The sequence below is a fragment of the Rhamphochromis longiceps genome, linkage group LG1, assembly GCF_057381845.1.
Source record: "Rhamphochromis longiceps isolate RC_006_pf linkage group LG1, R_longiceps_female_GT1.1, whole genome shotgun sequence".
NCBI classification, from domain to species: domain Eukaryota; kingdom Metazoa; phylum Chordata; class Actinopteri; order Cichliformes; family Cichlidae; genus Rhamphochromis; species Rhamphochromis longiceps.
In genome coordinates, this window is record NC_140557.1 from 3,001,449 (window position 1) to 3,013,958 (window position 12,510).

Consider the following 12,510-nt stretch of genomic DNA (forward strand, 5'->3'; position numbering starts at 1 on the left):
GTCAAATCACAGCAGTCCTCTCATTGGAAGAGAGCCAGAGAGAACTGAACTCAACCATGCTAACCTTCCCTCCTTTGCTTTAGCTGGCACTGGGTCTATCACCAACCCTCAGTTTGTGTTCAGGAAGTGAAAAGCATGATCAGCTGATTTGGGGTCAGCTGATCGACTCGACTGTTGAATATTCTGGGTCTTGGGTTGCTTTCACAGAACGTTTTTGGTTGTCCAGTCAATGATGCTGGAAATCTGTTTGTCCCAGTAATAAACACCGGTGACTCCGCCCACACGTCACACTCGGCTGTGTGCAGTTTTCAAACCTGTGCCAAGCTGTTATCTGTATTTCAGTCACATATTTTACTATTTTAAATAAATTGTAGTCGTTTACAGAAGCAAAAGAATAAAAACTGCCCAAACACTCATGACCTGACCGTACACTCAAGAAAAGATCTTCAAATATGAGTCAAAGTGGTCTTATGTTGTAGAAATAATGCTCGATCATGTCTTTCCACAAGCTTCCTGTGCAAATGTCTAATTCTTTACAGACTTAAATCTGTGAGCAGATCACCCGACATGACTTTCACACGCTTGGCTCTAAACTGATGTAGAAATGCATGTTGCATTTGAGGTCTGCAGGAAATCTGAGACAGAGCTTCTGGTGCATTCACGAGTCACTCTGAAGAGTACAGTAACTAACTTCATTTTGTCTTTATTTAAATAAACAGAGCTGTACATGAACACAGTGGAGAAAGTGAACAGTAGAAAAGTGAAAACGTGTGCACAGAGTCCGAGCTGGAGTTTGTTTTTGGCGTTTTTAAATCTGCGTCGCTGGTTTACGGGATTAAACATGGCAGATTCAAACGTTCGCATCAGAGCGGTTTGTCTCTGTCCGCTGATCTTTACTCCGCCTTTCATGAATCGCTCGTGTGGTGCAAACCTGTGAGCACTTTTTAAACATCCAAACCTCTGAAGGCACATTCCCGTCAGCGCCTCCATACGAGACCGAGACTCCTCCCCGATTCGAGTACCGACCCGCTCGTTTAGCAGCGGCGGTTTAATTTCTCGACTTCCTCTGAGTGTCACTTAACGTCTTCAACATTAAGGTCAAGGTCAAGGTCAGATTTATTTATATTTATATTTATTTATATAGCACATTTCCAAAGTGCTTAACAATAACAATAAAACTACAGTGTAATACAATAAATAATAAAACATTTCTTCTTCTGTGACGGAGGCCTCAGGAGAGAGTCGTGACAAAAGAAGGACACACAAAGTGCGGGGTCTTGCGAGTCAGCTGATCCACGGCGCCGCCCTCAGGGCGAGTCGTCGAGCGGCGACATGAGCAGCTGCAGCTCTTTGAAGGTGCTGCTGTGACGACCGACCTGCGTCGCCTTGTTCTTCACGATGTTGCTCAGGTTCTTCAGCTGCTCGCAGCACACTCGGCACTTCTGGTGTCTGGAAGCACAAAAACATCAGAGGCTCAAACGCAGAGGACAAAGACGTTGGCGAGTCTGTCCGATTAAAATGGTTTTCCTTCAGTGATTGAACAAACCGCCACTGATGATGTGTTGCTATGAATTATGGGACATCTTTGCTCCAGTGTCTCGTCTGATTTACATCATCTCTGCACAAACCTTTATAAGAGAAACTGACTGTCGCTGGTTACAGTTCAATTCATTTTATTATGAAGGTTCCTGTCGTCTGAGTACTACACCAAAGGTGGTTTAATGTTTCCTTTTTTACCTCCCTTGGAGGAGGAGACACTGAAGCATCCTTCATTCACAACAAATGCAGTGAGGCGCAGAATGAGTGCTGCCCCACCGCACTAACATGCTGCTCTCTCTGAAGCTCATCTCAGGAATAACGTCCGTTAACCTCAGCAGCCTGTGTTGCTGCTGGCGAGGACGCAGGCCCTCGCCAACAGCACAAAGGTGACACCTGCTGGACAAACAAACCTACTACAGTCACTAAAATACAGCTGTGGCTCCTGCAGATGCAGAGTGCAAAGAGGAGACCTGGAAGGGAAAAGCAGCCGGCTGAGGAGCGATTACAGCAGGAATCAAGTCTCTGGGTTCGAACACGTGTCAGACATCTTTAAAAACGTCCCACACAGAACGAGAGGTGGAGTCAGCCGAGGTTTGGGGCATTTCCTCCTCAGAGTAATCTGAGTAATCAGCAGATTGATTGACGGTGCTGCTAAATCAGTCAAGCAGCTGTTGGACAGATGTGAGACTCACCGCTCCTCTCGTGTGATGTCGACCCCGACGGACGGCGTGGCCTTTAGAGTGTCCGAGATCAGCGTCCAGAAGTGCTTCATGACGAGTTTCAGAGACGTGCAGCCGGTCTGTATGTAGCTGAGGAAACGCACAGAGAAGGAAGCTGATTGGATGATCGAATTACACGACATACCGACACACTGACGGCATCGGGGCAGGTTCAGGTTCAGGACGGGAGGAAGCGGAGATCTGCTCCACCTCCTGACAATCAAAGTACTCCGGGTGACCTCAGGTTACCAAACAGGAAGTGATCTTTCTTTTTACGTAAAATCCGAATTAGAGTTTTAAATTCACTTTGAGAAGACGAAATCATCTCTGATGCAACCCGAGCTGCCTCCCGGCAGTTCGTCTGAAGCATCATCAGAACTCATTTCTCTCATTGTAATGGTGACACTTGATGAAAACGCCCACAAAGATGCTGACGTTGTTTTAAAACGTACCCTCTGCCGCTGAACGCTCGCGCGCCATCTCTGGACAACAGAAACTTTACCTCTGAGCCGCTCACCTCTCGTACTTGCTCTGCAGCAGTTTGTCGAGCTGAGGAAGGACGACCATGCACACATCCAGCTTCCACAGAGATCTGGAACAGCAGCGCAACATCTGGTTTTATACGTTCATAAAGGTCAGCAACCCGCAAACAACTGCAGGTCAAACTCTTCAAAATGAAACTTAGAAGACAGATGCAATCAAATAAACAATAAAAACTTTTCAGTGATTGGAAACAGAACAGACTGAAAATAATAATAATAATAAAGCTGCGTAGAACGATTCGTCTGTCATCAATCGTCAGCTTCTGTCACTGTTTTTAGATTTTTTGGGTTAAACTAACAAAGAAAGGTTTTGTTTTTGAACTCCAGTGTAAATAAAGGTTTGTACTTGTATAAAATCAGAATTGTGTGTGTGTGTGTGTGTGTGTGTCTCCACGCGTGTGTGTGACATCTTTGTCAGGACAGGAAATTGGCATGCTACTATAATTGTGGGGACAAAATGGCCTATTGTTGCAGAATAAGCAGATTTCTTTGTGTCTTTAATTAAACAAGCGGCGCACAACTTTAGGCTCTACAGCATAGGTGTCAAACTCTGGCCCGTGGGCCAAATTTGGCCCACAGACTAATTACATTTGGCCCGCGAAGCCATACCAAATTACTATCAGAGCTGGCCTACTGGTATTATACAGCTAATATATATATTGTTTAGTATTAAGCTTTGCTTGTTCCATATTCAGTTTTTCAGCAAAACTTGTTTGAGTCCATAAGAAAAGATTCATTCTTATATCTGGAGGAAGATTTTTTTTTTTCAATAAATATTAACGTTAGCCCGCGACCTTGTTCCAGTTTTGAATTTTGGCCCACTGTGTATCTGAGTTTGACACCCCTGCTCTACAGTAATTAGTCATTTAACTTGACTGGATAGATGTGTGAAACTCTCATCCCTGAGGAGCAGCCAAGCCAAGGTGTGACTTAGGGTTCTCACAAAGATGTAGAAACGGGTTTGTGTGTGTGAGTGTGTACCTGTTTAGACAGCTTTGTAGGACCGAAACTTGAAATGTTACTATACTTGTGGGGACCAACAGTCACCTGTGAGGACAAAGTGCCTGTCCCCACGAGCTTGAATGCATTATTGAGGCTCAAATCCTCAGGGTTACGAGTAGGCGTTCATTTTTCATGGTTTGGGTAAGCGGCTCTCTAAAGCATGATGTCAATGAGATGTCCTCACTAAGATATGAAAACGAGTGTGTGTGTGTGAGACTCACGGCTGGGGGTTGATGATGTTCAGGATGTCCACGACTATGGACGGATCACTCATGGAGACGGCGGTGTCAAGAGCGATCTGGAGCCCTGAGTGACGAGGAGGCCCTGACCCAGATGAAGAAGGGTCACGAGACCATGTGACGAGGAACGAGGAGCTCAGACTGCAAAATAAATGTGACGACATGAAAACAAAAGAAGAAATGACGAGAGTGTCTTTGTCCTCATTAGGATGAATATTTTAAAAAGGCACAAAGAACCAATCAGATCCTCCCATCCTGTTTGGCTCTTACAGCGAGTAATGTTTACTCCTCTCACTTTTCAAATATGGCCTGCTTCTCAAAATCATAGTGATGGGTCGTTCGCGAACGAAATGGCTCTTAGAGCCGGCTCTTTGACGTGAACGACGCGAGCCGGCTCCTTATCGCGAGCCGTCACGTGGGTTTTTTTTTTTTTTCTTTCTCTCAGCCTCTCTCTCGCACTTTTTTTCCGCTTCACTCTGCACGCGAGCCTTGTGCTTTACGCTGGGCAGAGGGGGGAGGGGCGGTAGTAACACTCAGTAGCACAGGAACAGAGCCAGAGAGAGAGAAAGAGAGGCAGGGACAACAACATTAGAAAGGTATAGTAATCATCCACAACTATTTTCAGTTGCAGATGATAAAGGATTGAGAAAGTTTATTCATGCAGGTCCATATGACAGAGAATATGCATGTTCTTTTAGTTTTCATATTATTATAATTTATATTTAATTGTGTTGTGGTTTGCAGTGTTTTGTGTTCTTTTCACTTTAAATTTGTGAAAGGAAAAAGCTGAAATTTAAATAGTTAAAACTTGAAATGTGAATAGTTGATTTTTGTATTATATGATTTATTTATTACATTTTATGTGGAGTGAATAAATAAAAGTATATTTACGGTGGCCCCTAGAGACAAAGCACATACAAACTTCAAATCACGTACGAACTCTGAAGCATGTACAAACTCCAAAACACGTAAAAACACGTACAAACTCCAAAACACGTAAAAACACGTACAAACTCCGAAGCACGTAAAAACTCAGAAGCATATAAAAACTCAGAAGCATATAAAAACTCAAAACACGTACAAAAGACAACAGAAGTGCTCCAGGATGCTGGGCGCAGTGTTGAGCCTTTGTTATCTTGTGGCTACACAAGCCAGCAAGTACCAACGACCGGATTTGGTGTGTGGTAATAACAGGTAAATGAACTTTTTTTTAAATTATTTGAATATATATATGAGTGCCTGTGTATAAATACACAAACAATACACACATGCTTTCAATTGTGTAATTTAAGTGATCTAGTAGCTCTGCTTTGGAAGTTCAGTTCATGCTAGAAATGTGTTTTGGAGTTTGTACGTGTTTTGTCTCTAGGGGCCACCGCATATATTTATATATAAACATATATAAATAAAACCACTTGTTTTTATGTTAGTAATTCCTTTTGTGCATAATTTTATATTATTGTTAATAATAAATTAATTAAAGCAACAAAACAACCTGAAGAGCCGGTTCGGAGCCGAAAGAGCCGGCTCTTTTTAGTGAGCCGAACCGAAAGAGCCGGCTCTCTAAAAAGAGCCGGAAATCCCATCACTACACTACACCCATAAAATCGGCTAGTCTGACAGATAAGGAGAAGACGACGGTGGTATGTAAACTGTGTTTTTGTGCTGCGTATTGTTTGTTTGAACGCAGTTTGGATTCTGACCATACGAAGATGTTTTTGTGACACGCCCACCGCTACGTTTGCTATTCGGTTTGGTGTGTGTGTGTGCTGTGGCTCTGCAGGCGTTCACCTGAGTTTGAAGGAATTGCTGTTGCCTTTGTTTTGGATTTTGGCATGCTGCTTATGTTGAATGCTTAAAATGAGTGGATCACAGGCTGCATCTGTTGTTGGATAAACTGAAATTGGATAAGATTAAGGAGTATGCTAGAAGAGAGAATAAAGCGATCAGCAAAGAAGGCACCCACAGCTGTGGCCAAACAGACTGCAACAGATCGGTCTCAGAAGGAGCACCCAACAAACTCCAATGCCACCTTCCTCCCACTATCTGTTAAACTGTTTAAATGGAGTGTGAGGCAGACATGCTAAAACAGTGACCTAAAAGCATTACCAATAAACAATGGGATCAATACATAAATGAAAGAAATGCAGCTGATAAAAAAGCCATAAACTACTTTCATTTGTTTAGTGGTGATTGCCAGTTTAGTTGGGGTTTTTTTGAGACACAGAGAGTGAGAGATCCTGTCCTACATTACTTTAAAAAAGAAGATATTTTCAGAGCTGTTGATATATGAAGCTCTGAGCATTGAGTGTTGCATTGTGAGAGTTTCAGTAAAAAGCCTGCAAATTATTGCATTTATACTGGAGAGCAAAGAAAAATTAAATTCTACTTGTACTATGGAAAATCAGTTTCATAAAAGCTACATAAACAGAGCTGAAGAAGACTGCGTTTGTAAAACTAGCGGTAACGTGTGAGAATTATAAGTTATAAGACTGTTTCTGCTATCGATACAATTTGTGTTGTTAATCCTAAATGATTCACGGTGACAACATCATAAGAACAAGGTCATTTTACTCCACACACACACACATTTGGAAAATCACATAGTTTGACCATAAAAATTCCCAGAATAATTAGTATTTGAGATTGCTGAAGCAACATCACTAAAGAAAAATATCCTTGCGTGTCACTTTCGTTTAAAAATATAAAAAATGTGAAGTTTTTTTTTTGTAAAACATAAAAACAACAAAACTTAAGACCTTAAGAAAGAGATAAAGGATTGAGAAAGTTTATTCATGCAGGTCCATATGACAGAGAATATGCATGTTCTTTTAGTTTTCATATTATTATAATTTATATTTAATTGTGTTGTGGTTTGCAGTGTTTTGTGTTCTTTTCACTTTAAATTTGTGAAAGGAAAAAGCTGAAATTTAAATAGTTAAAACTTGAAATGTGAATAGTTGATTTTTGTATTATATGATTTATTTATTACATTTTATGTGGAGTGAATAAATAAAAGTATATTTACGGTGGCCCCTAGAGACAAAGCACATACAAACTTCAAATCACGTACGAACTCTGAAGCATGTACAAACTCCAAAACACGTAAAAACACGTACAAACTCCAAAACACGTAAAAACACGTACAAACTCCGAAGCACGTAAAAACTCAGAAGCATATAAAAACTCAGAAGCATATAAAAACTCAAAACACGTACAAAAGACAACAGAAGTGCTCCAGGATGCTGGGCGCAGTGTTGAGCCTTTGTTATCTTGTGGCTACACAAGCCAGCAAGTACCAACGACCGGATTTGGTGTGTGGTAATAACAGGTAAATGAACTTTTTTTTAAATTATTTGAATATATATATGAGTGCCTGTGTATAAATACACAAACAATACACACATGCTTTCAATTGTGTAATTTAAGTGATCTAGTAGCTCTGCTTTGGAAGTTCAGTTCATGCTAGAAATGTGTTTTGGAGTTTGTACGTGTTTTGTCTCTAGGGGCCACCGCATATATTTATATATAAACATATATAAATAAAACCACTTGTTTTTATGTTAGTAATTCCTTTTGTGCATAATTTTATATTATTGTTAATAATAAATTAATTAAAGCAACAAAACAACCTGAAGAGCCGGTTCGGAGCCGAAAGAGCCGGCTCTTTTTAGTGAGCCGAACCGAAAGAGCCGGCTCTCTAAAAAGAGCCGGAAATCCCATCACTACACTACACCCATAAAATCGGCTAGTCTGACAGATAAGGAGAAGACGACGGTGGTATGTAAACTGTGTTTTTGTGCTGCGTATTGTTTGTTTGAACGCAGTTTGGATTCTGACCATACGAAGATGTTTTTGTGACACGCCCACCGCTACGTTTGCTATTCGGTTTGGTGTGTGTGTGTGCTGTGGCTCTGCAGGCGTTCACCTGAGTTTGAAGGAATTGCTGTTGCCTTTGTTTTGGATTTTGGCATGCTGCTTATGTTGAATGCTTAAAATGAGTGGATCACAGGCTGCATCTGTTGTTGGATAAACTGAAATTGGATAAGATTAAGGAGTATGCTAGAAGAGAGAATAAAGCGATCAGCAAAGAAGGCACCCACAGCTGTGGCCAAACAGACTGCAACAGATCGGTCTCAGAAGGAGCACCCAACAAACTCCAATGCCACCTTCCTCCCACTATCTGTTAAACTGTTTAAATGGAGTGTGAGGCAGACATGCTAAAACAGTGACCTAAAAGCATTACCAATAAACAATGGGATCAATACATAAATGAAAGAAATGCAGCTGATAAAAAAGCCATAAACTACTTTCATTTGTTTAGTGGTGATTGCCAGTTTAGTTGGGGTTTTTTTGAGACACAGAGAGTGAGAGATCCTGTCCTACATTACTTTAAAAAAGAAGATATTTTCAGAGCTGTTGATATATGAAGCTCTGAGCATTGAGTGTTGCATTGTGAGAGTTTCAGTAAAAAGCCTGCAAATTATTGCATTTATACTGGAGAGCAAAGAAAAATTAAATTCTACTTGTACTATGGAAAATCAGTTTCATAAAAGCTACATAAACAGAGCTGAAGAAGACTGCGTTTGTAAAACTAGCGGTAACGTGTGAGAATTATAAGTTATAAGACTGTTTCTGCTATCGATACAATTTGTGTTGTTAATCCTAAATGATTCACGGTGACAACATCATAAGAACAAGGTCATTTTACTCCACACACACACACATTTGGAAAATCACATAGTTTGACCATAAAAATTCCCAGAATAATTAGTATTTGAGATTGCTGAAGCAACATCACTAAAGAAAAATATCCTTGCGTGTCACTTTCGTTTAAAAATATAAAAAATGTGAAGTTTTTTTTTTGTAAAACATAAAAACATAAAAACAACAAAACTTAAGACCTTAAGAAAGAGATAAAGGATTGAGAAAGTTTATTCATGCAGGTCCATATGACAGAGAATATGCATGTTCTTTTAGTTTTCATATTATTATAATTTATATTTAATTGTGTTGTGGTTTGCAGTGTTTTGTGTTCTTTTCACTTTAAATTTGTGAAAGGAAAAAGCTGAAATTTAAATAGTTAAAACTTGAAATGTGAATAGTTGATTTTTGTATTATATGATTTATTTATTACATTTTATGTGGAGTGAATAAATAAAAGTATATTTACGGTGGCCCCTAGAGACAAAGCACATACAAACTTCAAATCACGTACGAACTCTGAAGCATGTACAAACTCCAAAACACGTAAAAACACGTACAAACTCCAAAACACGTAAAAACACGTACAAACTCCGAAGCACGTAAAAACTCAGAAGCATATAAAAACTCAGAAGCATATAAAAACTCAAAACACGTACAAAAGACAACAGAAGTGCTCCAGGATGCTGGGCGCAGTGTTGAGCCTTTGTTATCTTGTGGCTACACAAGCCAGCAAGTACCAACGACCGGATTTGGTGTGTGGTAATAACAGGTAAATGAACTTTTTTTTAAATTATTTGAATATATATATGAGTGCCTGTGTATAAATACACAAACAATACACACATGCTTTCAATTGTGTAATTTAAGTGATCTAGTAGCTCTGCTTTGGAAGTTCAGTTCATGCTAGAAATGTGTTTTGGAGTTTGTACGTGTTTTGTCTCTAGGGGCCACCGCATATATTTATATATAAACATATATAAATAAAACCACTTGTTTTTATGTTAGTAATTCCTTTTGTGCATAATTTTATATTATTGTTAATAATAAATTAATTAAAGCAACAAAACAACCTGAAGAGCCGGTTCGGAGCCGAAAGAGCCGGCTCTTTTTAGTGAGCCGAACCGAAAGAGCCGGCTCTCTAAAAAGAGCCGGAAATCCCATCACTACACTACACCCATAAAATCGGCTAGTCTGACAGATAAGGAGAAGACGACGGTGGTATGTAAACTGTGTTTTTGTGCTGCGTATTGTTTGTTTGAACGCAGTTTGGATTCTGACCATACGAAGATGTTTTTGTGACACGCCCACCGCTACGTTTGCTATTCGGTTTGGTGTGTGTGTGTGCTGTGGCTCTGCAGGCGTTCACCTGAGTTTGAAGGAATTGCTGTTGCCTTTGTTTTGGATTTTGGCATGCTGCTTATGTTGAATGCTTAAAATGAGTGGATCACAGGCTGCATCTGTTGTTGGATAAACTGAAATTGGATAAGATTAAGGAGTATGCTAGAAGAGAGAATAAAGCGATCAGCAAAGAAGGCACCCACAGCTGTGGCCAAACAGACTGCAACAGATCGGTCTCAGAAGGAGCACCCAACAAACTCCAATGCCACCTTCCTCCCACTATCTGTTAAACTGTTTAAATGGAGTGTGAGGCAGACATGCTAAAACAGTGACCTAAAAGCATTACCAATAAACAATGGGATCAATACATAAATGAAAGAAATGCAGCTGATAAAAAAGCCATAAACTACTTTCATTTGTTTAGTGGTGATTGCCAGTTTAGTTGGGTTTTTTTTGAGACACAGAGAGTGAGAGATCCTGTCCTACATTACTTTAAAAAAGAAGATATTTTCAGAGCTGTTGATATATGAAGCTCTGAGCATTGAGTGTTGCATTGTGAGAGTTTCAGTAAAAAGCCTGCAAATTATTGCATTTATACTGGAGAGCAAAGAAAAATTAAATTCTACTTGTACTATGGAAAATCAGTTTCATAAAAGCTACATAAACAGAGCTGAAGAAGACTGCGTTTGGCCTATTGTTGCAGAATAAGCAGATTTCTTTGTGTCTTTAATTAAACAAGCGGCGCACAACTTTAGGCTCTACAGCATAGGTGTCAAACTCTGGCCCGTGGGCCAAATTTGGCCCACAGACTAATTACATTTGGCCCGCGAAGCCATACCAAATTACTATCAGAGCTGGCCTACTGGTATTATACAGCTAATATATATATTGTTTAGTATTAAGCTTTGCTTGTTCCATATTCAGTTTTTCAGCAAAACTTGTTTGAGTCCATAAGAAAAGATTCATTCTTATATCTGGAGGAAGATTTTTTTTTTTTCAATAAATATTAACGTTAGCCCGCGACCTTGTTCCAGTTTTGAATTTTGGCCCACTGTGTATCTGAGTTTGACACCCCTGCTCTACAGTAATTAGTCATTTAACTTGACTGGATAGATGTGTGAAACTCTCCTCCCTGAGGAGCAGCCAAGCCAAGGTGTGACTTAGGGTTCTCACAAAGATGTAGAAACGGGTTTGTGTGTGTGAGTGTGTACCTGTTTAGACAGCTTTGTAGGACCGAAACTTGAAATGTTACTATACTTGTGGGGACCAACAGTCACCTGTGAGGACAAAGTGCCTGTCCCCACGAGCTTGAATGCATTATTGAGGCTCAAATCCTCAGGGTTACGAGTAGGCGTTCATTTTTCATGGTTCATGATGTCAATGAGATGTCCTCACTAAGATATGAAAACGAGTGTGTGTGTGTGAGACTCACGGCTGGGGGTTGATGATGTTCAGGATGTCCACGACTATGGACGGATCATTCATGGAGACGGCGGTGTCAAGAGCGATCTGCACACAAACAAAGAGCAGTTTGAAAATATTTTGATTGACACAAACGAACTGAAAACAAAACAATAAAAGAAGGAGCTGCATGAATGAGCTGCCCGGCTGTATCCGGGCAGAAGACCGCCAAACGGTCATGACCTTCTCACACACGTGCGAGCTGCTGGTACCGGTGTGTCAGCCTCACCTTGATGCCGTCTCGGGTCCACACCCCTCGGACCGTCTGCAGGTTCTTCAGTCGGCTGCTCAGCGTCACACACATGGTCTCGTGACCCTTCTTCATCTGGGTCAGGGCCTCCTCGTCACTCAGGGCTCCAGATCTGTGGTTGGGTGAAGACTGACCGACCACACACGTTCAGCTTTATTCTCATCATCAAAGCTGTCGCGAGAATCTAAAAACACTGACGCGTGCACTCACGGGCAGGAAGTCGGCCACGTTCAGCCTGATGGTCTCGTGACCCTTCTTCATCTGGGTCAGGGCCTCCTCGTCACTCAGGGCTCCAGATCTGTGGTTGGGTGAAGACTGACCGACCACACACGTTCAGCTTTATTCTCATCATCAAAGCTGTCGCGAGAATCTAAAAACACTGACGCGTGCACTCACGGGCAGGAAGTCGGCCACGTTCAGCCTGATGGTCTCGTGACCCTTCTTCATCTGGGTCAGGGCCTCCTCGTCACTCAGGGCTCCAGATCTGTGGTTGGGTGAAGACTGACCGACCACACACGTTCAGCTTTATTCTCATCATCAAAGCTGTCGCGAGAATCTAAAAACACTGACGCGTGCACTCACGGGCAGGAAGTCGGCCACGTTCAGCCCGATGGTCTCGTGACCCTTCTTCATCTGGGTCAGGGCCTTATTACAAAATAATTTCTCACACATCATTTTAGTTGTTAATTTAGACTCATAAAACCTCTCATATA

General features: G+C 41.1%; 1 protein-coding gene across 4 annotated transcripts; it reads right to left on the reverse strand.

The window, feature by feature from the left end:
* Positions 1 to 687: 687 nt before the first annotated feature.
* LOC146678098 (katanin p80 WD40 repeat-containing subunit B1-like) lies at positions 688 to 12,503 on the reverse strand. Of its 4 annotated transcripts, XR_014911650.1 has the most exons (7): positions 12,380 to 12,503; positions 11,777 to 11,926; positions 4,024 to 4,100; positions 2,776 to 2,850; positions 2,232 to 2,348; positions 1,193 to 1,449; positions 688 to 1,084 (listed from the first exon to the last, which is right to left on the reverse strand). XR_014911650.1 is itself a non-coding variant. In XM_085405295.1 (6 exons), the coding sequence occupies exons 1-6, from the start codon at positions 12,470 to 12,472 to the stop codon at positions 1,308 to 1,310; spliced, it is 654 nt and encodes a 217-aa protein (XP_085261421.1). In that variant the 5' UTR covers positions 12,473 to 12,503; the 3' UTR covers positions 688 to 1,307. The 4 variants fall into 4 exon arrangements, 3 of the variants coding, with proteins under 3 accessions (XP_085261421.1, XP_085261474.1, XP_085261532.1); XM_085405295.1 differs by having other exon boundaries at positions 688 to 1,449; XM_085405348.1 differs by lacking the exon at positions 4,024 to 4,100 and adding an exon at positions 11,519 to 11,595 and having other exon boundaries at positions 688 to 1,449.
* Positions 12,504 to 12,510: the final 7 nt, after the last annotated feature.

What these genes read in the sequence shown, in the direction of transcription:
- LOC146678098 (XM_085405295.1), bottom strand. Translation starts at nt 12,472, where the DNA reads ATGATGTGTGAGAAATTATTTTGTAATAAGGCCCTGACCCAGATGAAG. An exon ending in AACATCATCAACCCCCAGCC is followed by an intron (nt 2,851 to 4,023) that starts GTGAGTCTCACA and finishes CTGCTGTTCCAG; the next exon opens with ATCTCTGTGGAAGCTGGATG. An exon ending in CTGCAGAGCAAGTACGAGAG is followed by an intron (nt 2,349 to 2,775) that starts GTGAGCGGCTCA and finishes GCGTTTCCTCAG; the next exon opens with CTACATACAGACCGGCTGCA.